The sequence below is a fragment of the Aquarana catesbeiana genome, linkage group LG10, assembly GCF_042186555.1.
Source record: "Aquarana catesbeiana isolate 2022-GZ linkage group LG10, ASM4218655v1, whole genome shotgun sequence".
Lineage (NCBI taxonomy): Eukaryota > Metazoa > Chordata > Amphibia > Anura > Ranidae > Aquarana > Aquarana catesbeiana.
The window spans coordinates 224,333,328-224,357,918 of record NC_133333.1 but is presented as its reverse complement, the minus strand read 5'-3'; the positions used below and the strand labels follow the sequence as shown (position 1 = coordinate 224,357,918).

Genomic DNA, 24,591 nt, shown 5'->3' with positions numbered 1-24,591 from the left:
TCCTGGCCCCTCCCACCTCCAAGTGCCCCCATAGAAAGCTGCTTGCTCTAGGGGCACCCGTGTGGGCTTGCTCCAGAGCCAATTTTGTGTGTACATAAGACGGAGTGCGGCTCAGCTCCACCCCCAACCCCCCTGTTCTCTCCTCGCTGCCTGTGATTTGACAGTGTGAGCCAATGGCTCCCACTGCTGTCTCTAAGCCAATGAGAAGTGAGAGAGCCTTGGCACTCATGCACATCCCTGGATCGAGATCGGGCTCAGGTGAGTATAAGGAGAGGGGTTTGGGGGAAAAGCTGCACTCAGGTTTTTTACCTACATGCTTAGAATGTATGAAGGTAAAAAAAAATCTTTTACAACCCTTTAATACCTGGTAAGTGCTACTCAATCTATACTTCTTCTGTGTTTTACACAGCGTCGTCTAGAGGAGCCTGAAGACACCGACTCAGATCTGGGTGAAGACGATGCTCTGAGCTATTACAAGATGATGGAGAAAAAACTACTAGAAAAAAGGAAACGTGGCAAAACAGAGGAAATGTATGTAATATTAGTGTACTGTCATGTATATTATAATTAGCAGCTTCATCTTCTAAGATGTACTTGTGTCTTTCTAGTGATAAGGTACCAACAGAAGAAATGGATCCCAATGCAAAGAGAGCGATTACTTACCAGGTAACAATACAATACTAAGACAGTATGCAGGATAACTGGATTATCCATAATAAGGTTGGAGCGTAATGCCCGGCAGTACATGATGACTTCATGGTGTGTTGGAAACTAAGGCAGGCAGATCTTAACGCTGGAGTTCCCTGGGGGATTAAAAACAGAGGGCAGCTAAGCCAACCGGATTCCACTTATAGCTGAAGTATCACCGTTGGACAGAGTAACCCTTTGCAACATGACCTTAGTATTTAGTATAGTATTTCTGTGTTTTTGTGTGGTGTACAAGCTGTAGAAAATGAGGCAAGATTTGTATCTGTTTGATGTTTTTAATCCTTTCTTGATAATTTCAGATTGCGAAAAATAAAGGACTTACACCTAAAAGGAAGAAGATTGACCGAAACCCCAGAGTTAAACACAGAGAGAAGTTCAGGCGTGCCAAAATCCGCAGAAAGGGCCAGGTATGTTTGACAGCCATGTGTACATGCGCTATCGCAGTGTTCTTCATTGTAAACCACTTCTAGTCTAGACCAGGGGTCTCCAAACAAGGGGCCAGTTTACCGTCCTTCAGATTTTAAGGGGCCAGACTAGAGCCAGTGGGACTATAAAATGTTCTAGCGTCCAGTGCGAGTATACAATGCCTCATCTTTGTTGTCAGTGGGAGGAATAGCGCCCCATCTTTGGTGTCGGTGGGAGGAATAGCGCCCCATCGTTGGTGTCGGTGGGAGGAATAGCGCCCCATCGTTGGTGTCGGTGGGAGGAATAGCGCCCCATCGTTGGTGTCGGTGGGAAGAATAGCGCCCCATCGTTGGTGTCGGTGGGAGGAATAGCGCCCCATCCTTGGTGTCGGTGGGAGGAATAGCGCCCCATCGTTGGTGTCGGTGGGAGGAATAGCGTCCCATCGTTGGTGTCGGTGGGAGGAATAGCGTCCCATCGTTGGTGTCGGTGGGAAGAATAGCGCCCCATCCTTGGTGTCGGTGGGAAGAATAGCGCCCCATCCTTGGTGTCGGTGGGAGGAATAGCGTCCCATCGTTGGTGTCGGTGGGAAGAATAGCGTCCCATCGTTGGTGTCGGTGGGAAGAATAGCGTCCCATCGTTGGTGTCGGTGGGAAGAATAGCGTCCCATCGTTGGTGTCGGTGGGAAGAATAGCGTCCCATCGTTGGTGTCGGTGGGAAGAATAGCGTCCCATCGTTGGTGTCGGTGGGAAGAATAGCGTCCCATCGTTGGTGTCGGTGGGAAGAATAGCGTCCCATCGTTGGTGTCTGTGGGAAGAATAGCGTCCCATCTTTGGTGTCGGTGGGAAGAATAGCGCCCCATCTTTGGTGTCGGTGGAAAGAATGGCGTCCCATCTTTGGTGTCGGTGGGAAGAATAGAGCCCCATCTTTGGTTCGGTGGGAAGAATAGCACCCCAAGGGCCTCATAGATCGCTGGTCTAGACCAGAGGCTCAGCCAATGTGCTGCTTTTATAGAACCTCATCAAATAAATATCTAATAATTAGTGCCACCCCCCCCCCCCCACCCCCATATTCTGGGTATCAGAGCCACTTCCTGTGCAATGTAACTATATCTCAGGCAGAAATCCTCTTTGGCTCGGGATGTGTCTGCATGGATTTGTATGGGGCCATCCTGGAAAGCAGCCCTCTTGTCCAGGACAGTCCCATACAAACCTATGAGGGCTGAAGCACATTGTTGCCAAAATAAACGTTACACACTATATGGCTATGCTACATGGCTTTGCACAGAGCAGTATTTTAAAACTGTTCTATGTGTAATTATTTTTCAACCTCCTTTATATTATACACTTGTTTTGCCCAGCACACTACCTGAAATGTCAAATAAGGCTCAAGTTGTGCTTAACTGCTGAGGAGACTGGACTCCTTCATCCTCACTTCATCTCCTGTTGCACTTAGATGAAGGTGATAGGCCAAACTGCCTAAATTATTGCTGAGGTTATTTTTTACTTTAGGGTTTCCTTTTTTATGTTGAATGTAATCTAGTTTTGTGTGCTTTTAAAGCAAGTATTTAGTGTTCCGGTGGAGATTAAGGCTCGATTCACACCTATGCATGTTGCTTTTGGGCGTTTTTGGAGGTTTTTTTTTCATGCTTGCCACGTTTTTGAGCAGCGTTTTTGCCGCGATTTGCGTTTTGCGTTTTTTTTTTTTTTTTTTTTTTTTTTACAGTCTAAAAAAAAAAATTAAAAAAAATTGAAAAAAAAAACAAAAAAAACGCTGCAAAAACGGTGCACTTGCGTTTTTGATGCTTGTCCATTGAAATCCATTACATGCAAAACGCTGCTTTTTGCATGAAAAAAAGTCCCTGACCCTTTCCAAAAATGCAGAGAAACAAAAAGGCATTGATGTGAACATGTTCCATAGGAACCCATGTTAAAAAATTCCCATGCATTTCTGCAAAATGCAAAATGCATCAAAAAACGCGCTAGTGTGAATGGAGCCTAAAGGATAATTGCAGCCATCGGTGCTTGCCTCAAGTGCTAATGTGACCACAAACTGTCAGCCATTCTGACCATCACCTGTGATCATTGGCCAGTTCCCCTCCTCTAGGGTCCAAAAGCAAGTGCTTCTGTGTGATCATTCTGTAGAACATTTGTTATGTTATTAACAATCAGGATAACTTTATTGAAGGAGAACAGAACGCTTCATACTGACATGGCATACCATAATAGTACAATGTATATACAGTTCTGCTCTTAAGTTTACATACCCTGGCAGAATTTATGATTTCTTGGCCATTTTTCAGAGAATATGAATGACAACACAAAAACTTTTCTTTCATTCATGGTTAGTGTTTGGCTGAAGCCATTTATTATCAATCAACTGTGTTTACTCCTTTTAAAACATAATGACAACAGAAACTACCCAAATGACCCTGATCAAAAGTTTACATACCCCAGTTCTTAATACCGTGTATTGCCCCATTTAACATCACTGACAGCTTGAAGTCTTTTGAGGTATTTGTGGATAAGGCTCTTTATCTTCACAGATGGTAAAGCTGCCTATTCCTCTTGGCAAAAAGCCTCCAGTTCCTGTAAATTCTTGGGCTGTCTTGCATGAACTGCACGTTTGAGATCTCCCCAGAGGGGCTCAATGATATTGAGGTCAGGAGACTGAGATGGTCACTCCAGAACCTTCACTTTATTCTGCTGTAGCCAATGACAGGTCGACTTGGCCTTGTGTTTTGGATCATTGTAATGTTGGAATGTCCAAGTACGTCACATGCGCAGCTTCCTGGCTGATGAATGCAAATGTTTCTCCAATATTTTTTGATAACCTACTGCATTAATCTTGCCAACAATTTTGACCAAATTTCCTGCGCCTTTTGTAGCTCACCCATTCCCAAAACATTAGCAATCCACCTCCGTGTTTCACAGTAGGAATGGTGTACCGTTGTTGACTCCTCTCCAAATGTAGCATTTATGGTTGTGGCCAAAAAGCTCAATTTTAGTCTTATCACTCCAAATGACTTTGTGGCAGAAGGTTTGAGGCTTGTCTTTGTGCTATTTGACGTATTGTAAGCGGGATACTTTGTGGCATTTGCGTAGTAATGGCTTTCTTCTGGCGACTCGATCATGCAGCCCATCTTTCTTCAAGTGCCTCCTTATTGTGCATCTTGAAACAGCCAGACCACATGTTTTCAGATAGTCCCGTATTTCACCTGAAGTTATTTGTGGGTTTTTCTTTGCATCCCAAACAATTTTTCCGGTAATTGTGGCTGAAATTTTAGTTGGTCTACCTGACTGTAGTTTGGTTTCAACAGAACCTCTCATTTTCCACTTCTTGATAAGAGTTTGAACACTGCTGACTGGCATTCTCAATTCCTTGGACATCTTTTTATATCCCTTTCCTGTTTTATACAGTTCAACTACCTTTTCCCCGCAGATCCTTTGACAATTCTTTTGCTTTCCCCATGACTCAGAATCCAGAAACGTCAGTGCAGCACTGGATGAAAGATGCAAGGGTCTGTCAGGAGTCCAGAAACTCATTGACCTTTACACACACACACACACACACACACACACACACACACACACACACACACACACACACACACACACATTACAAGCAAACAGATCACAGGTGAGGATGGTTACCTTTTAATAGCCATTCAAACCCCTTTGCGTAAATTTGTGTGCATGTTATCAGGCCAAAATCATCAGGGTATGTAAACTTTTTTGATCAGGGTCATTTGCGTAGTTTCTGTTGTGATTATGATTTCAAAAGAGTACACGTAGTTGATTGATAATAAGTGGCTTCAGCCAAACACTAACCATGAGTAAAAGAAAAGTTTTTGTGTTGTCATTCATATTCTCTGAAAAATGGCCAAGAAATCATAAATTGTGCCAGGGTATGTAAACTTTTGAGCACAACTGTACATACAAAAAAAATCAATAAAGAATCCCACATCATCTCATAGATACAGTCAAGAATTACTATAACCTCCGTAGATCTAACCACAATGGTCGAGTTGTGAAAATCCACATTGTCATCTCAGAGGGAGTGGGGAAAAGGGAAAGGAAAGAGGCGGGGAGGGGGGCAGAGGGGAAAGGAAAGAGGCGGGGAGGGGGGCAGAGGGGAGGACCAAATAGAGGAGGCCATGAGCACTGGGAAAACCAAAGCAGGAAAGACTCCAGGGAGAAACAGAAGGTTGTAGATACACAAACACAACTCCCAGTGGGAAAAGGGAGTACCTAGCTAGGCCCAGCCAACCTACTGGGATGTCTATGGCTGCCAAACCCTGTCATACCTCCAAGGACACCCACAATTAATATACGTCAGCCTGTACAAGGTGAGAGCAGCATTAATCATGGTTTCCCAGGATTACAGAGCATTTTCTTTCTTGGCATAAAATAAGAGCTAAGAAATCTATATAATATACTGTGGTGGGGTCGTTGAGCGTCGTCAGGGTAGCTCTGGAGATTTATCTCTAGAGGAGACCACCAGTATGGGGCATTACTCAAGACAGTGCTCCCAATCTTTCCTATCCAAAGGGGGAATGTCTCCCTTCCATAGATTCCACAAACGTTCAATCTTTGGGAGAGTCAGTAATGAGCAGGGTCCTATATAGAGCGGAAACTGGCTGATCAGGAGCACCTTGGGACAACGGTTCCTCCACGGGATCCATCTGAAGGAGAGGCCGAGTAGAAAATTGAGCTTTGGCAACATGACTTAGTTGAATGTAATGGAAGAACATCCAACCTGGCAAACGAAAAACCTGGGAGAGCTGAGGGAAGGTCAACAGTGTACACGCAGGCATAATATCACGTAGAGTTTCAACACATTTATGTTATATACATGTATATTTTATTGCCAAGCAGATGTTCCTGGCTCCAGCTAAAAGGCCTGAGTCAACAGGCTTTGACATTTTGTCAGTGGGCACATGCAGCCTGTTGTGGCAATAGTTGGAGATGCTTTTGAGCTTCTTTAGAATAGAGTTTGCATTCCCATGGGTTTGCATAGGGAGAGATGCAGTTTTGACACAGGCCCTTACAATTTGAAAATGATGCTGATCATGTGGGAAAATCCATTTGGGATTATAGTTTCCTCCTCCAAGATAAATCCACAAGACTTCTGCAGAAGTCATACAGTATTATTCATAGATGGTAATCAGCTGGCCCTGGCAATGATAATCTCATTATCATTGCGGCCTAGCTGATGTCTGTGACGAGACTGGGGGATGCATATGCTTTTTATGGCTGCTGACCTGTTGTGGAAGTTGAAAATATGCTCATTGCCTACCCAGTTCAGAGCTGCCCTCCCGACAATCCACTGCATGTCAGACTGTATGGGCATTCCTTGAGGCTATAAGGATGGGAGCTGCCAATGTTGACTCTGGGGCTGTCATCACTGCTTAATGATTGACTTAGGATAGGAGTTCAGATTTTACTGGCTGCAATATTTTATAGGGTCACAAATCCGGGGTGACAGCCATGGAGCCTGCACCTTTAAAAACGATTCCTTGCAACCTCTTCCTGCACCGTCTTAACAATTATTGTCTTATTGGCCTTAAATTTAACCCCTGCTTGACCATAGCTTTAAAATGTATCTAAACCCAATAACAAAGCAATAAGACCCCTTTCACACTAAGGCAGTTTTCAGGTGTTTTAGCGCTAGAAATAGCGCCTGAAAACTGCCTCCCATACTGCCCGAATGTGAAAGTCCGAGTGCTTTCACACTGGGGCGGTACGTTTGTGGGATGTTAGAAAAAGTCCTGCAAGCGGCATCTTTGGGGCGGTTTGGGAGCACTGTATACAGCGCTCCCAAAATGCCCTGCCCATTGAAATAAATGGGCAGCGATTCCGAAGCAAGTGAAAAGCGATTCCGAAGCGCCACAACACGGCGCTTTTAACCCCTTTTTTGTTCTTTAACAGGGGTTGAAAGTGCCCAGCTAGTGGCCAAAAAGCACCGCTTAAACAGCGCTAATGCTCGGGTGGCCCCAGTGTGAAAGTAGCCCTAATCTTACCAATGCTTAGATGGTGGCTGCATTCTTTTTTTTTTTTTTTTTTTTTTTTTTTTCTTTCCTGGCTTTTTTTCCCTTTTTTATTTTCAGCTGGGGAGCCTGGCAGCAACACTTCCTGTTCTGGGGTGACCATGCTCACTGTACTGTATCTATAGAGGAGCAGTGTTGTCACCCTAGGGCAGGAAGCGTTAAGACTACAGAACACCTACCCCTTTTATCTTTAATATGGAGGAATAAAGGAAGCCTTCCAGTGCCGTGCTGTCACCGCTGCAGGCGCTCCCATATTGACCCTGTCTTCCTTCCAGGTTCGTGGACTCTGGCTCTGTGATTGGCCGGAGCCGCGATGACATCACGCCAGCGCATGCGTGCGGGAGCCGCCATTTATGGCACAGAACTCTGAAGGAATGGCCCAGGCGCCCATTCCTTCAGAGGGCATGCACTGGTGATGTCACTGGCTGCATGTAATGTAAATATCTTCTAAATGGTGCACGTTTAGGAGATATTTACACTACCTATAGGTGAGCTTTATTATAGGCTTTCATATAGGTAAAAGTAATTTATGGGAGTTTACTCCTACTTTAAAGGTATCTGGTGTATTTAGAATGAAGCCATCCTAACAGGAAACCATTACTACGAAATGTTTAGGCTTCTGTTAAAGGGGTTGTAAACCCTCGTGTTTTTTCACCTTAATGCATCCTATGCATTAAGATGAAAAATCTTCTGTCATGCAGCAGCCCCCCCAGACCCCCTGTCTTACTTACCTGAACCCGTTCTTTCTCGCCCCGGGGATGAGCACACCAGCTCTAGCCGGTGTCTCGTGTCCTGATTGGGTAGATTGATAGCAGCACAGCCATTGGCTCCTGCTACTGTCAATCAAATCCAATGACCCCGGGGGGCGGGGCTGAGTCCTGCTGTCTGTGTCAATAGGCACAGCAGCAGGACACGGGAGCACCCGCACGGGTGTCCCCGAAGAAGAGCGCTTCTCTGATGGGGCACTCGAGAAGAGGAGGAGCCACGAGGGCTGCTGGGGGACCCCAGAAGAGGAAGATCGGGGCCACTCTGTGCAAAACCAACTGCACAGAGGAGGTAAATATGACATGTGTGTTTAAAAAAAAAAAAAAAACTAGGGTTTAGTAACCCTTTAAGGATTCCACTCTGAAAATGTTCGTTGTTTAGCCACACTCTCTTCTGAGTTACTAATTAAAACAAATATGCAATTGGTGAAGCTGCAACTTTTGATGAAGCCATGGGATCAGTACAAGATAGAATTTTTAGGAGGAGGTCATCAATAGTCATTGACATATTTAGATCTCTGGCATGTTGTGCTGCTCTGCCTTCTCTTAGAAATGGAATTTTCTTTTTTTTGTGAAGTGCTTTTATTTGTGCTGCAAACCAATGTCTGTGTAGGCAAGAATGTATCCCTGCCCCCTGCACAGATGTGCTGTAGGGCTCAATCCCGAGATAGCTATGTGGCACACTTATTATGCATGCGCCAGTTTTCCCGGGCATCTGCGGGATTTAATGTGCAAAGACTGTTTCCAGAGGAGTCTGAAACCTTCCCTGTCTCCGTCGGTGTGTGGAGAATCACCTTGCACAGGTGTGCCAAGAACCAAAAGTTGGGTGGAGCCAGTCGGCATGGTGGCACCTGAGGGGGGGGGTAGGATTGAAGTTCCACTTTAACCGCCTCACATATAGGCAATAGGCCTCTTCCTCCCTCTTTCAATCCAGATGCCTCTGTCTATCACTAATCCATTCTTCAATCCATCTTTCTTCCAGGTCCGAGAGGTTCGCAAGGAGGAGGTCAGATACTCCGGAGAGTTATCTGGGATCCGTGCAGGGGTTAAGAAGAGTATCAAGCTTAAATAAAGTGTGTGTGGATTATATTGCATTATATTGTATATTAAAAATGTCTTCTATTTGTAAGTGTGCCTTTTGGATTATTTACATGCCTATGAAAATTTGTACTTGACTGAGGTTCCATTCACATTAGCGAATCTCCAAAGTCACAAGACTTCCAGTGTGACTTTGGAGCGACATTCTAGTGCGATTATTGAACCGACTTTACTTTCTGTGGATAAAAGTCGCACCAAAGTAGTGCAGGCACCTTTTCAAAGTCGGACTGATTTGAAAGGGTGCCATTAAAAAGAATGGGGTGTGATATGTCATGTGACTTTGATGGCCAAAGTTGAATGACAAATTGCACAAGTGTGAATGGAGTCTGAAGAATGATTTGTTGATTGAGAGTATTGTTACTTACTCTTTACAATTGGGTACTGACCCTTTACTGGGAACTCTGTAAATAACCTGAGACGAGCGTCATGCAGTGCTGCTGCCTGTACTTCCTGCTGGAAGGTCGTAATATGACGTCCTTAGGTTGAAGTGGCAATATCTGGATGATGTCTGCAGCTACAGGCATTATCTAGATATCTGTTTTTAGCCAGCAATTCCCTCTGGTAAAAGCCATCCTAGTGGCTGATTAGACACTGGATTGCTTTTACAGGCAGTGGGAGGGGACATCCATCCTCTCGCCACCTTTTTGGGCTTTCCTGTGCGATCGGGGACCCTGAGACCCAATCTGGCAGCAGATTACCATAGAGCTGGCTGGGGACCAGATGGTCCCCAGCCAGGTCTGATCCTGGGAGGCTGAAAGCGATGTCATGACATCAATTCCGGCTCTGGCAGTTGTAAACTGGAAAGCAGAGATTGATGGGAGTGTTTTTTTTTTTTTTTTTTTTTAAATCTCATGCTTTCCAAGGTAGAGGAGATATTGAGTCTAATTGACCCGAGATATCTCCACAAAGAGGACTTGTCATGCCTTATTTCAATTACAAGGGTTGTTTACATTTCTTGTAATAGGAATAAAGGTGATCAAAGGAAAAAAAAAGACCGTGAAAAAATGAATTAAAAAAAACAAAAACTTTAAAGCACCCTTGTGCTCGCAGCAGAAGTAGGTCACTCCCGCATATGTAAACAACCGCACCACACATGTGAGGTTTTGTGCAAATGTTATAGGGAGAGCAATAATTCTAGCACTAGACCACCTCTGTAACTCTAAACGTAACCTGTAAACATTTTTGAAGTGTTGCATATGGAGATTAAGTACCGTAGTTTTGCGCCATCCCACGCGAGTGCGTAATGCTAAAGTGAGATGTTGAGTATCTTAACTCGGTGTAACATCTTTTACCAAACAAAATGGGTTATATATTGTTTTTTACATTAAAGTGTATTTTTTCCCCAAAAAGGCGTTTGAAAAATTGCTGCACAAATACCGTGTGATGTAAATTGCAACGACCGCAATTTTATTCCCTAGGGTCTCTGCTAAAAATATACTGTATATAAAAATGTGTGGGGGTTCTGAGTAAAATTTTTTACATGTAGGAGAGGAATGCCAGAATTGGCCTGGACAGGAAGTGGTTAAGGTGGCGGCCAGAAATCTTGTTAAAATGCTTCAGGAAATCTGCAGTTTGCTGAACACACTGCCCTTCAGACTGCTGTTAACATGCTGCAGCCTGTATGGATAAGGCCTGAATTTAAAAAAAAAAAAAAAAAAAATATTCACAAAAGAAGAGGAATAAGCCTTACTTGTACCCAAATGCAGAGCCTACAGCAGAATTTTCACATGACACTTCTGGGTCATGTGGCTCAGTTTCAGGCAAAAACTCAGACCTGAAACGGCAAACGGGGATACACTGGACCCCCTGCTGCGAGTCACTTCGCAAATACTGTGAATGCAATCCTGAGAAATCTTCAGAGAAACAGATACTTCTGGGAGTGTCAGTCAATGTGTTCCCCCGCAGCTCTCACTGGTTTGGGTGCTTGCATCACCTACCATGCACTGAGATTCTATGTCACTGTAATGATGTAAAAGCAGGCAGGTGAAACCAAAGTGTGTGCCAGGGGGCGCAGTCCCCACCACACGCAGGATGTAAATACCCACCTTTCCTGCTGCCCCTATGGCTGATTGCAGCTGGGATCATTGTTTATCCTCTAAAGCAGTGGTTCTCAATCCCTGTACTCAAGTACCCCCCACGGGCCACGTTTTCCTTTGCACAGCTGTTTTAAATCAATATCGATGACATGGTATTGATTAGAGCTTTTTTTTTTTTTTTTTTTTTTTTTTTTAAGGGAAGGTCCCAAAACATGGCCTGTTGGGGGTACTTGAGGACTGAGGTTGATAACCACTGCTCTCATGTATGGGGAGGGTAGCAGGAGGAACCAGAACCAGTGAGAGCTGCGGGGGAACACATTGATTGACACTCCCAGAAGTATCTGTTTGTCTGAAGATTTCTCAGGATTGCGTTCTACATTTAGGCTGGATTGACAGTATTTGCGAAGTGACTTGCAGCAGGGGGTCCCCATTTGCCGTTTCAGGTCTGAGTTTTTGCCTGAAACTGAGCCAGAGACTCACAGGACTCTTCTGCTGTGTGCTCTGTAGCTGCCCCAGAGACGTATGTACCTGCTCCATTGGGGGCCGGGCACACCCTCCTGTCATGCGAATAAGATGTGGGGGAAACCCTGCATCCAGTTCACAATTGTGTGAACCCAGCCTTACACATATGGTTTGATAGTATAGTGACAGGGTTGGTTTAGAAGGGTAGGTTCCTTATTTTTTGTACATTGTGTGCTGCTGAGAATTTGGCTTAGTTGGTGTCCTAAAATGTGAAGAAATAGCTGCTGACCACAACAGCCCAAATAATGAAAAGGGAAGGAGAGCTACTTTTAGACAACACGGGTGGTTCTTTATGGATGAGGCCCATAGAGGTTCCTATGCACAATACAAACATTACAGGAAATGCAGATTTTGATATCTCAGTTTTAATATTTACATTGCATATAGTGGTATGAATAAACAAATTCATATCATAAATGTAGTTGCCCAAGACCAGATTTGGCTTATCAGAGTGTCTACTAGAACTTGCTTTCTCTCCATCTCTTCCCTGCTGGTCCCGGTGCCATCTCTCACCTGATGGGTAAATTAGTAGAGACTTGCTGTGCTTTCCAGCAACTGACAAGCAGTATAGTGGGTACAGATGCCTCACAATGGACGGAATGGCCAAGAAAACCTGAAAAGTTTGTGAGGGGGTTGCATTGCACATCATCCTATACCACACCTTTTCTAATCTTCAGAAGTAGTAATAGAGTGCCCTGATCCATGGAGAGTCATTACAACGCTTGACTGAATTTGGAGTACGAATCGGTCTGCTCAATGAAATTTTTATGACGTGCAGTCAAGTCATTGATGATCTTATCCTCGATCTCTATACCCAAGCGCTCCTCTTCGTCAGATACAAAAAGCTTAGTGTCTTCTGTGTTGGTCACGACCATTACATAGGATCTCCGCGTATCCAGCACGTTGGCCACCACAACCTGGTGGCGGTAGGTTTCCAGGGCTTTCCGTGCTCTCTCGATTAATATCTCCGGGTCAGTTTCCAGCTTAAAAGAAATTACAAAGGCTTTGGGAGCCCAGTCTTTCACCAATGGCGAGAGCATTTTAGGAACCATCTTCATTGTAATCTGAAATCCAAAAGGACAATGTTTGGTTGCAGTAGAATGAAGCAGGACTTGGATCTAATCTCCCTACCCTAACTTTATTCCTGTCTGAGACCCCAGAGCAGAGATCAATACTATCCCTGGTCCTATCATGACAGGTGGAGCTCTGCTGCGAGTTGGCTGTCATGTCTCCCCTCCCTGGAGAGCATACATGCAGGGTGGGAAAAATCTATTTGGGGATACACAGATGCCCCAAATCTCACTAAAAATAAGATCTGCAATTACTTTTAAAAAGGTACAAGCTCCAGGGCTTTCACCTGATCCTTTTTTCACTATCGGCTAAAGTCATTGCCTGGAAACAAGCAATTGTATGTCTGATGTTGGACGTTTGGTATACACAGGCAAGTCAGTACCACTCCTAGGGCTCGTTCACACTAGTTGTGGGACAGTAAAACCACACACACTTGCACCTCGCTTTCACTGCCCCCTGCACAGAAGTCTCTGAAATCGCTCCCAAAGTTGGACTGATATGCGGCTTGCACGATTTTGAACCCTTTGTCAGTGTGAACCTAGGCTTAAGGTTTGAAAAATTAAAGACAGCAGCTGATTGGTTGCCATCCACAGCTGCTCCAGATTAAGTAAATTCCCCTTAGAGTTCAATGGGGTCTGCAGAGAACTGTCTGGAATAGGAAGAGAGGTCCATCACATCACATGACCTGTCAAAATCATGTGATATTTTTCTTTTTCTTTTTTTCCCCTTCTGGCGCCTCTTCCCCCACATTTATTGGAATAAATGGGCCTTCACCTACTTCAGACTGAAAGGCTTAACACATAAGCTTTTGATCACATGTAAGTCTAGGTTCACACAGAACACAAAATCGCACAATTTGAAAGCCACTTGTCAGTGCGACTCGGCTAACATCTGTGTGACATCATGCAAAAATGTCTATGCAAATCGCGCCTGAAATTGCAACAATAGTGCAGGAACTACTTTTTCAAATTGATGCAGCAAAGGCGGTGTCGCACTGATTCGAAAGGTTCCAATACTAACAATAGGGTACGAATTGTCATGAGATTTTACCTGTCAAATCACATGACAAGTCAAACCGGTGTTTTTGGTAGAGTAGGGAAAGGTTAGAACCCCTCTCGGGTTTTTATTGAAGCCTGTATCCCTGCTGGGGATGATTTACTAACACTGTCATGAGTTCTAACCCTTCCTCATTTTACTAAAATGTGCTTGGTCTGTGTCCCCCAATAGAGAGTTGTCCACTCATCTCTTCTCCTGATTATAACTAAAGGAAAGTCCTTCATTGGGAACAAAGACAGCAGTAAAAACCTGACAGACTGCCATGTTCTATCTTGTGTCTTCAAGGGCAGGCAGACATTGCAGCCTCCTGACTCTCCCAGGGCAGGTTCCATTTAGATACATTATATTTCTATTATACAAGTTTAGGTCTGTTATTGATGGTAAGAGCCACACAGGTATTAGCATCCTAAAATGTGCAGCCATGTTAACCGACTCCCCTGGGACTGATCCTAAAAGAACACACAGGCTGCACAATGCACCATATAGATGTAATGTAACTGTAAAGTGCTTCAGGTGATGTACCCCTTGTAATTTTCCATATTTTGTCATGTTACAACCAAAAGTGTAAATGTATTTTATTGGGATTTTATGTGATAGATCAACACAAAGTGGCACATAATTGTGAAGTGGAAGGAAAATGATAAATGGTTTTCATTTTTTTTTTTTTACAAATATCTGAAAAGTGAGGCGTGCATTTGTATTCAGCCCCCTTAACTCTGATACCTCTAACTACAATCTAGTGGAACCAATTGTCTTCAGAAGTCACCTAATTAGTAAATAGAGTCCACCTGTGTGTAATTCAATCTCAGTACAAATACAGCTGTTCTGTGAAGCCCTCAAAAGGTTTGTTATTGAACAAACCGGATCATGAAGGCCAAGGAACACACCAGACAGGTCAGGGATAATGTTGGAGAAGTTTAACCACTTCAATACCGGCCATGCTACACTGTATCCAAAAATTGTTATTTTGTTCCCACAAATAGAGCTTTCTTTTGGTGGTATTTGATCACCACTGGGGTTTTTATTTTATGCTAAACAAAAAAAAGACCAAAATTTTTTAAAAGAAAGTTTCTTTGTTTCTGTTAAAAAATTGTGGAAAAAAGTAAGGTTTTCTCCTTCACTGACGGGCACTGATAAGGCGGCACCAATAAGGTGGCACTGACGATGGGAACTGATGGGTGACACTGAAAGGCTGCACTGATGGGTACTTATGGGTGGCACTGATGGGCATCACTGATTGGCATATCTCTAGTGGTCCAGGGGGCATACCTGGTGGGTGTCCTTTGTGGGCATCCCCGGTGGTCCTGGTGGTCCTAAACAATCAGCGCAGACCCCCCCCACCCCGTCAGGAGAGCCACCGATTGGCTCCCCTCTACTTGCGTCTGTCAGACGCGAATGAGGAAAAGCCGATAAACGGCTCTTCCCGTTTACACTGATCAGCCGTAAATGGACACGGCTGATCACGTGATAAAGAGATTCCGTCAGAGGCTCTTTACTACGATCGGTGGTGTAGTGTGTCAGACTGACACACCGCACCAACGATTGCCGCGCTACGTGCCCCCCCCCTGGGGGGCAATCGCGGCTTATCCTGCTGGCGGTCATATGACGCCCAGTCAGGATAACTGAACCACCGCCCTGCCGTCATTTTGCTATAGGCCAGGCGGGAAGTGGTTAAAGCAGGGTTAGGTTATAAAAAAATATCCCAAGCTTTGAACATCTCACAGAGCACTGTTCAATCCATCATCTGAAAATGGAAAGAGTATGGCACAACTGCAAACCTACCAAGACATGGCCGTCCACCTAAACTGACAGGCCGGGCAAGGAGAGCATTAATCAGAGAAGCAGCCAAGAGGCCCATGGTAACTCTGGAGGAGCTGCAGAGAGCCACAGCTCAGGTGGGAGAATCTGTCCACAGGACAACTATTAGTCGCACACTCCACAAATCTGTTCTTTATGGAAGAGCCATAAGAAGTTCCATTTGCAGTTTGCGAGAAGCCATGTGGAGGACACAGCAAACATGTGGAAGAAGGTGCTCTGGTCAGATGAGACCAAAATTAACTTTTTGGCCTAAAAGCAAAACACTATGTGTGGTGGAAAACTAAACACTGCACATCACCCTGAACACACCATACCCACCGTGAAACATGGTGGTGGCAGCATCATGTTGTGGGGAAGCTTTTCTGCAGAAGGGACAGGGAAGCTGGTCAGAGTTGATAGGAAGATGGATGGAGCCAAATACAGGGTAATCTAATACCCCATACACACTATTAGATTTTCTGCAGATTTTTGTCTTCAGAATTACCAAAACATGTAGTGCAAGGGCCTGCCTGATTGCATACAAATTGAAACTCTTCAGGTTTGACCTCATATTTTATGGTTTTGGTAAATCTAAAGATAAAAATCTGCAGAAAATCCAATAGTGTGCATGGGGTCTTAAAAGAAAACCTGTTAGAGTCTGCAAAAGACTTGAGACTGGAGCGGAGGTTCACCTTCCAGCAGGACAATGACCCTAAACATACAGCCAGAGCTACAATGGAATGGTTTATCAAAGCATATTCATGTGTTAGAATGGGCCAGTCAAAGTCCAGACCTAAATCCAATTGAGAATCTGTGGCAAGACTTAAATTCCTGTTCACAGACGCTCTCCATCCAATCTGACAGGACTTGAACTATTTTACAAAGAAGATTTGGCAAAAACTTCACTCTCTAGATGTGCAAAGCTGGTAGAGACATCCCCAAAAAAAGACTTGCATCTGTAATTGCAATTACAAAGTATTGACTCAGGGGGGCTGAATACAAATGTACCCCACACTTTTCACATATTTATTTGTAACAAAAATTTAAAACCATTTATCATTTTCCTTCCACTTCACAATTATGTGCCACTTTGTGTTGGTCTAGCACATAAAATCCCAAAAAATACATTTACGTCTTTGGTTGTAACATGACAAAATGTAGAAAATTTCAAGGGGTATGAATACTTTTTCAAGGCACTGTAGATGCTAAACTAAAGAACAGGATACCGCTCAGGTGTGGTATGTAATGGAATACTCACAGGTGCTGGCCCCGGCTCGCTACCACAGTGACATCGAAATGAGAAGGAAACTGGTCGCACACCGCAGTTGCCTTCTCATTTTGATGTAAATACTAGACAATAATTTTTCAGGTTTATGGGGAGTGTATGGAGTACCTGCAGAGGACCACTAGATGACTGGATTTTATGTTCTGGCATCTCTGATGCTGGAATGTAGAAGTCTGACACTGCTGCAGCCAAGTAGAACATGGCGTTTGATCCTGAAATAAAAGAAGGAAATTAGCTGTATATAAAATAAACAATTTAAGATTTTGTTATTAAGCATTTCGGCAGCAGGGGATCTACTGCTAAAGCTGTTCATAGAACCAGAATAAGGAGAAGACCTCATCTCCATCAATCACCAGTCTGGACCGGCAGCTCTTCTAATCCACTGCCTGCCTCTGATCTCCTCCAATCAGCATTGACTTCTATACATATCTGCCATACATGAGGATCTGAGGCTGCCAGCACCGTCAGCTGGAATACTTCCTGGATTCTGGCTCTCAGAATCCTAAAAGGAAGACACCAATGACTTCCTTCTAAAAAGGCCAACTGCCTGGCTGCCTCCAGCATCAATACTATACCACTGCTATGGAAAATGCAACACTATTGCTTATCATGCAAGACATACTGAGACTAGCAGGCCAGGCAACCAGTGCAAGATCGCCCCAGTACACCCAGCCATGTGCCCCTTATCACACATATAGTCAATAAGGGAAGGCTACCAACACCACCAAAGCTGACAATCAAATGCTACTACTCGCTGGCACACGCAAAATATTGAGACTGGCAGATGCATAAAAAGCAGTGTCAGATCTCTCCCTACACATCCAGATCTGTGCTTCTTACAATGCAGACAGCCAGGCAGGCATCACACTGCTAGGGTATGACACAACCCCCACCCCCTGTCCTTAGCCCGTTAGGAAGGCATAGCACTGGGGTTTGGCATGTACCCATTTCATTATAAGGAACACAAATCAGAGAGTGTTACATCTGTCCCTTACCCTGATCAGTGCCCACTATACTGAACACACCCCGAGCAGGAGCTGACATCCCACCTAGAGGTGGGATATGTGTCCATTATAGTGCAGACACCCAGGCAGGAGGTAATGGATAAGGTGGTTTGGTCACTCCATGGTGTAATGAAGAATGATGAATACTCTCTGGCATAATACTGACTCCTGACTCAGTCCCTTGTAATGCACAACCACAGGCAGAAAGGGCCATCCCACCCCCCTCCACCCAATGTAATGCCCAACTAGAGGGCTGAGGACCTCTACTGCACTAATAACAATGTCTACTCTATGACACCCCCCCCTCCCAGGGCACACACCCAGGCAGGAAGGACAAGCAAACCCCAGATGTGATTACCACCTAGTGGGCTCAGAGCCTCTATAGGACTCATACCCAGGCAGGAAGGGGCGTGTGGTTGGGATCATCCAGACATAATGCCCATCTAGCTGACTTAGAACCTCTGAAACACTCATTAGATCCAAGCAGAAAGGGGCAGGTAGGTGGCTGGGATCACCAAAGCTGGAGGGCTGAGTGAAGGAAGACAGGTTCCCCTGGGTGTAAAGCCCACCTAGTGGGCGGAGAACCTATACAGCGTGCACACAGGAAGGGGCAGTTGGCTGGAGTCGCCCTCCACATATATTGCCCACCTAGTTGTCTGAGGGAAGGACGACTAAGGCTTGGCTCGGTGTAATGCCCACCTGGCAGGCCGAGTGTCTCTATACCAGTCCATAGACCCAGACAGGAAGGGACAGGTAGGTGTTTGGGGGTCACCCCAGATATAATGTTCACCTAACAGGTGGAGGACCTTTACACCATGGAGACAGAAAGAAGAATCGGTTGTTTGGGGTCACTCTGAGTCTAATGCCCACCTAGCAGGTTGAGGGCCTCTATATTCTTCCCAGACTGGAAGTGAAGATGGGTGTTTTGGGTCACTGTAAGCATAATGCCCACCTAGCAGGCTGAGGACCTCAATACCACCAGGGTGTGGGTAGGTCACCCTGAATGTAATGCCTGCCTAGCACCTCTATACCCCCCCCCTCCCCCCTCAGACAGGAAGGGGCAGTTGGTTGGGGTTATTTTTTAAGTATACTGCCTATCTGGCGGGAGGAGAACCTCTATACCCCCCAGATATGAAGGTGAGATGGGTGTTTGGGGTCACCATGGGTTTAATGCCCACCTAGCAGACAGAGGACCCATATACCATATGGGCAGGAAGGGGAAGTAGGTGAACAGGGCCATCCCAGGTAAAATGTCCACCTAGTGGGATGAGTGCCCCTAAAGCTCCCCAGGCAGGCGGGTGATTGAGGTCACCCCATGGGTATAATGCCACCTAGGGGGCTGAGTGGCTCCATATCCCCCTGGACAAGTAGATAGTTAGGGGCCACCCCTCCCCCCCCAAGATATGTAGGCATTTAGGGACACCCTTCTGGATAGGTAGGCATTTGGGATCACCCTCCCCCCCCCCCAGGATAGGTATTTGGGGTCACCCTCTTACCTAGCGTTTCTATACCCCCCCTTTCCCTGCACAGGTAGGTTTTTGGGATCACCCTCTTACCTAGCAGGATGAGTGTCTCTATACCCCTCGGACAGGTAGGTTCCGGGGTAACCCTGGGTGTAGTCGGGTCACCCAGGTGTAGTGGGGTTTTTGGGTGAACCCTAGGGTTGCCACCTCATCCCTTTAAACCCAAACACATATGAATCACACAGGTTCTGAGGCTAATTTAATGCAGATAAGACACCAAGTGAGTTTAATTACCACCTTAAATAGCCACAGAACCTGTGTTGCCAACCCCCAAAAGTGAAATTTACTGGCAGGACACCAAAATTTACAAACGGCACCAATTTTTTTTTTTTTTTTACTGCCAAAAACCCATTAAATTTACTGACAGAGCTGCATGTTTTGCTGGCACTGCAAAAAAGTACCTAAAATGCCTGTTTTCAGTGCTAAACAGTGCAAATATCAATATTTAAACGACAAACATGTTGTTAGGGCTATTTGCAATGTGTTTAAGTTAAACAAAAAAGTCAACAACCATGTTTCTCCATTTACGTAGAACAGGAGGGGGCAGAGGCTGCGTGGACATGGCACGGGGGGGGGGGGGGGGAATAAGAGGCTGCGTGGACATGGCACAGGGGGGTCAGAGGCTGCTTGGACATGGCACGGGGGGGGTCAGAGGCTGCTTGGACATGGCACGGGGGGGGTCAGAGGCTGCTTGGACATGGCACGGGGGGGGTCAGAGGCTGCTTGGACATGGCACGGGGGGGGGTCAGAGGCTGCTTGGACATGGCACGGGGGGGTCAGAGGCTGCTTGGACATGGCACGGGGGGGGTCAGAGGCTGCTTGGACATGGCACGGGGGGGGTCAGAGGCTGCTTGGACATGGCACGGGGGGGGTCAGAGGCTGCTTGGACATGGCACGGGGGGGTCAGAGGCTGCTTGGACATGGCACGGGGGGGTCAGAGGCTGCTTGGACATGGCACGGGGGGGGGGTCAGAGGCTGCTTGGACATGGCACGGGGGGGGGGTCAGAGGCTGCTTGGACATGGCACGGGGGGGGGGGGTCAGAGGCTGCTTGGACATGGCACGGGGGGGTCAGAGGCTGCTTGGACATGGCACGGGGGGGTCAGAGGCTGCTTGGACATGGCACGGGGGGGTCAGAGGCTGCTTGGACATGGCACGGGGGGGTCAGAGGCTGCTTGGACATGGCACGGGGGGGTCAGATGCTGCTTGAACATGGCACGGGGGGGTCAGAGGCTGCTTGGACATGGCACGGGGGGTCAGAGGCTGCTTGGACATGGCACGGGGGGGTCAGAGGCTGCTTGGACATGGCACGGGGGGGTCAGAGGCTGCTTGGACATGGCACGGGGGGGGTCAGAGGCTGCTTGGACATGGCACGGGGGGGGGTCAGAGGCTGCTTGGACATGGCACGGGGGGGTCAGAGGCTGCTTGGACATGGCACGGGGGGGGGGGGGTCAGAGGCTGCTTGGACATGGCACGGGGGGGTCAGAGGCTGCTTGGACATGGCACGGGGGGTCAGAGGCTGCTTGGACATGGCACGGGGGGGTCAGAGGCTGCTTGGACATGGCACGGGGGGGTCAGAGGCTGCTTGGACATGGCACCGGGGGGGTCAGAGGCTGCTTGGACATGGCACGGGGGGGTCAGAGGCTGCTTGGACATGGCACGGGGGGGTCAGATGCTGCTTGAACATGGCACGGGGGGGTCAGAGGCTGCTTGGACATGGCACGGGGGGTCAGAGGCTGCTTGGACATGACACGGGGGGGTCAGAGGCTGCTTGGACATGGCACGGGGGGGTCAGAGGCTGCTTGGACATGGCACGGGGGGGGTCAGAGGCTGCTTGGACATGGCACGGGGGGGGGGTCAGAGGCTGCTTGGACATGGCACGGGGGGGTCAGAGGCTGCTTGGACATGGCACGGGGGGGGGGGGTCAGAGGCTGCTTGGACATGGCACGGGGGGGTCAGAGGCTGCTTGGACATGGCACGGGGGGTCAGAGGCTGCTTGGACATGGCACGGGGGGGTCAGAGGCTGCTTGGACATGGCACAGGGGGTCAGAGGCTGCGTGTGTAGTGTTCTCCTATTGAATGGCTCAGCTCTGCTCTAGCTGTCCTGTCCTCCCTCATCGGCTCAGGCTAAAAATCAGTTTCTGACTGACCTGGAGTGGAGAGTGGATGATCAGTCAGGCCACCGCAGTGGCGCTCTGTTCAGCACTCCCTCCCGCCAGGCAGAGACTGGCCCACCTCCTCGACCACCTCCTCCTCCGCTCACTATCACTGTGGCGAGATACCAACAAGAACGGAGCGCCTGACATTCAAAAATGGCGCCGAGCAGCGCCATCACTTCACTGCGCCCGCCCTGCCGAGCACGTAGATTTCCCGAGCTCGGCAGGCTTCAAAATGGCGAATGCGCAGTTGCGATGCCGGCCAGCAGCCATCTTTTTTACGGGCACGGTTGCCCGTAACGGACATTTACGGGCGGCCTGAAAACGGGCTGCCCGTAAATTAACGGACGGTTGGCAACACTGCACAGAACCTGTGTAATTATTACGTTCGGGTTTAAAGGGCTGAGGCGGCAACTCTAGGTATAGTGGGGTGTCCCCAGGTGTAGTGTGGTGTTGGGGTGACCCGGGTATAGTGGAGTGTCCCCGGGTGTAGTGGGGAGTTGAGGGGTGTCCCCGGGTGTAGTGGGGTGTCCCCGGGTATAGTGGAGTGTCCCCGGGTGTAGTGGGGAGTTGAGGGGTGTCCCCGGGTGTAGTGGGGAGTTGAGGGGTGTCCCCGGGTGTAGTGGGGTGTCCCTGGGTATAGTGGAGTGTCCCCGGGTGTAGTGGGGAGTTGAGGGGTGTCCCCGGGTGTAGTGGGGTGTCCCCGGGTATAGTGGAGTGTCCCCGGGTGTAGTGGAGTGTCCCCGGGTGTAGTGGAGTGTCCCCGGGTGTAGTGGAGTGTCCCCGGGTGTAGTGGGGAGTTGAGGGGTGTACCCGGGTGTAGTGGGGTGTCCCCGGGTATAGTGGAGTGTCCCCGGGTGTAGTGGGGAGTTGAGGGGTGTCCCCGGGTGTAGTGGGGTGTCCCGGGTGTAGTGGGGAGTTGAGGGGTGTCCCTGGGTGTAGTGGGGAGTTGAGAGGTGTCCCCGGGTGTAGTGGGGAGTTGTGGGGTGTCCCCGGGTGTAGTGGGGAGTTGAGGGGTGTCCCCGGGTGTAGTGGGGTGTCCCCGGGTGTAGTGGGGAGTTGAGGGGTGTCCCCGGGTGTAGTGGGGAGTTGAGGGGTGTACCCGGGAGTTGAGGGGTGTCCAAGAGTATAGTGGGGTGTCCCCGGGTATAGTGGGGAGTTGAGGGGTGTCCCCGGGTGTAGTGGGGAGTTGAGGGGTGTCCCCGGGTGTAGTGGGGTGTCCCCGGGTGTAGTGGGGAGTTGAGGGGTGTCCCCGGGTGTATTGGGGTGTCCCCGGGTGTAGTGGGGACTTGAGGGGTGTCCCCGGGTGTAGTGGGGACTTGAGGGGTGTCCCCGGGTGTAGTGGGGACTTGAGGGGTGTCCCCGGGTGTAGTGGGGTGTCCCCGGGTGTAGTGGGGAGTTGAGGGGTGTCCCCGGGTGTAGTGGGGAGTTGAGGGGTGTCCCCGGGTGTAGTGGGGTGTCCCCGGGTGTAGTGGGGAGTTGAGGGGTGTCCCCGGGTGTATTGGGGAGTTGAGGGGTGTCCCCGGGTGTATTGGGGTGTCCCCGGATGTAGTGGGGAGTTGAGGGGTGTCCCCGGGTGTAGTGGGGACTTGAGGGGTGTCCCCGGGTGTAGTGGGGACTTGAGGGGTGTCCCCGGGTGTAGTGGGGTGTCCCCGGGTGTAGTTGGAGGGGGGGGTGGTGTCACCTCTCACCTAGCGGACTGAGTACCCTGGCGGCAGCCAGTAGGAGGTGCAGGTAGTCGGAGAGGGTGTGGTACTCCAGACTCATCATTAGCCCCGCCCCCTTCACCCTCTCATACTCCTCCAGGACTCGCACTATGCCTGGTAGAGAGCTCGGCTCCGCCTCCACTCGGGGCTCCTCCCCTGCGGGGGCGGGCAGTAGGCGGAGACTGTCCAGCCAGTTCTGGTTGCTGTAGCGGCGGCAGTACGGGAAGAGGGAGCGGTGCCGGTGCAGGAAGATGACGGCGTAGCCGGCCCGCAGGAAGTACTCGGCTGAGGCGGCTCCTCTCCGGCCGCTGCTGAAGTTATCCAGGAATCGCACGGTGCGGGACTCCAGAGGGACCTTCGTGCCCCCGGAGGTGATGAGCACCACCCGCCGCCCCTCCGAGCTCTGTCCCCGGGAGAACGCCTCCATGGCCCGGCCTGCCTCCTCCACATCGACCTGTGGAGGCGCGAAATCCCGCCGAAGTTGCTCCACCATGATGAGCCCTGCCCTGCGGAGCTGTCACCTTAGCAGGCGCTACTGCCGGTGTTGTAAAAATTCCCGCGACCTATGCAGAGGCTCGACCCACGTCACTTCCTGTGCGGCTACAGCTGACTGCGGGGCTTTACCGCGCATGCGCAGCCTCTTCTTTCAGTCGAGGAAAATTTTAGACTCGAACGTGACGTGGGTGGAGACTCTGCATAGGTCGCAGGAATTTTTACGACACCGGAGAGGAGAATGACATGAGGGGCGGGGCCAGACCGCACAGAGCCGAGGAGGGGCGGGGCTCTGGGGGGTCTCTGACTGTTTCTGATAGGCCGGTGGGGGGAAGGGGAGGGGACAGCTTCCATTCTTCATCTCTTTGGAAATCTTTCTGTTCTATTAACCGCTTCAGCCCCGGTAGTTTTTACCCCCCTTCCTGAGCAGAGCACTCTTTGCTATTCAGCACTGCGTCGCTTTAGCTGACAATTGCGCGGTCGTGCGATGTTGTACACAAATAAAATTGACGTCTTTTTCCCCACAAATAGAGCTTTCTTCTGGTGGTATTTGATCATCTCTGCGGTTTTTATTTTTTGCGCTATAAACAAAAAAATAAAATAAAAATATTTTTTACATTTTGCTATAATAAATATCCCCAAAAATGTATAAAAAAAACACATTTTCCTCAGTTCAGGCCGTTATGTATTCTTCTATATATATTTATTTGGTAATAAAAATCCCAATAAGCGTTTATTGATTGGTTTGTGCAAAAGTTATATCGTCTATAAAATAGGGGATCGATTTATGGCATTTTTATTATTATTTATTTTTTATTAGTAATGGCGGCGATCTCTGTGTCCTGGGGGGAGGGGGCTCCTCCCAGTGTGTACAGAGACTCCTCCCACTATTCTTTCTCTATAAAGTGGGTGGAGACATCGGTG

General features: G+C 48.2%; 2 protein-coding genes across 3 annotated transcripts in view; one reads left to right on the top strand and one right to left on the bottom strand.

The window, feature by feature from the left end:
* The window catches only part of UTP3 (UTP3 small subunit processome component), a 43,459-nt gene extending 34,407 nt beyond the window's left edge, over nt 1–9,052 (top strand). Inside the window, exons 13-16 of the mRNA XM_073603369.1 lie at nt 410–531; nt 609–666; nt 1,008–1,115; nt 8,906–9,052. Of these exons, the coding sequence (XP_073459470.1) occupies nt 410–531; nt 609–666; nt 1,008–1,115; nt 8,906–8,995 (378 nt within the window). The 3' untranslated portion in view covers nt 8,996–9,052. The remainder of the gene's footprint in view (nt 1–409; nt 532–608; nt 667–1,007; nt 1,116–8,905) is intronic.
* Nucleotides 9,053–11,928: 2,876 nt separating this feature from the next.
* Nucleotides 11,929–23,840, bottom strand: PPCS (phosphopantothenoylcysteine synthetase). 2 transcript variants are annotated; one of them, XM_073603372.1, is made up of 3 exons: nt 23,697–23,840; nt 16,897–17,000; nt 11,929–12,643 (listed from the first exon to the last, which is right to left on the bottom strand). In XM_073603372.1, exons 2-3 carry the CDS (start codon nt 16,987–16,989, stop codon nt 12,293–12,295), a joined length of 444 nt encoding a protein of 147 aa, XP_073459473.1. In that variant the 5' UTR covers nt 16,990–17,000; nt 23,697–23,840; the 3' UTR covers nt 11,929–12,292. The 2 variants fall into 2 exon arrangements, with proteins under 2 accessions (XP_073459473.1, XP_073459472.1); XM_073603371.1 differs by having other exon boundaries at nt 23,161–23,796.
* Nucleotides 23,841–24,591: the final 751 nt, after the last annotated feature.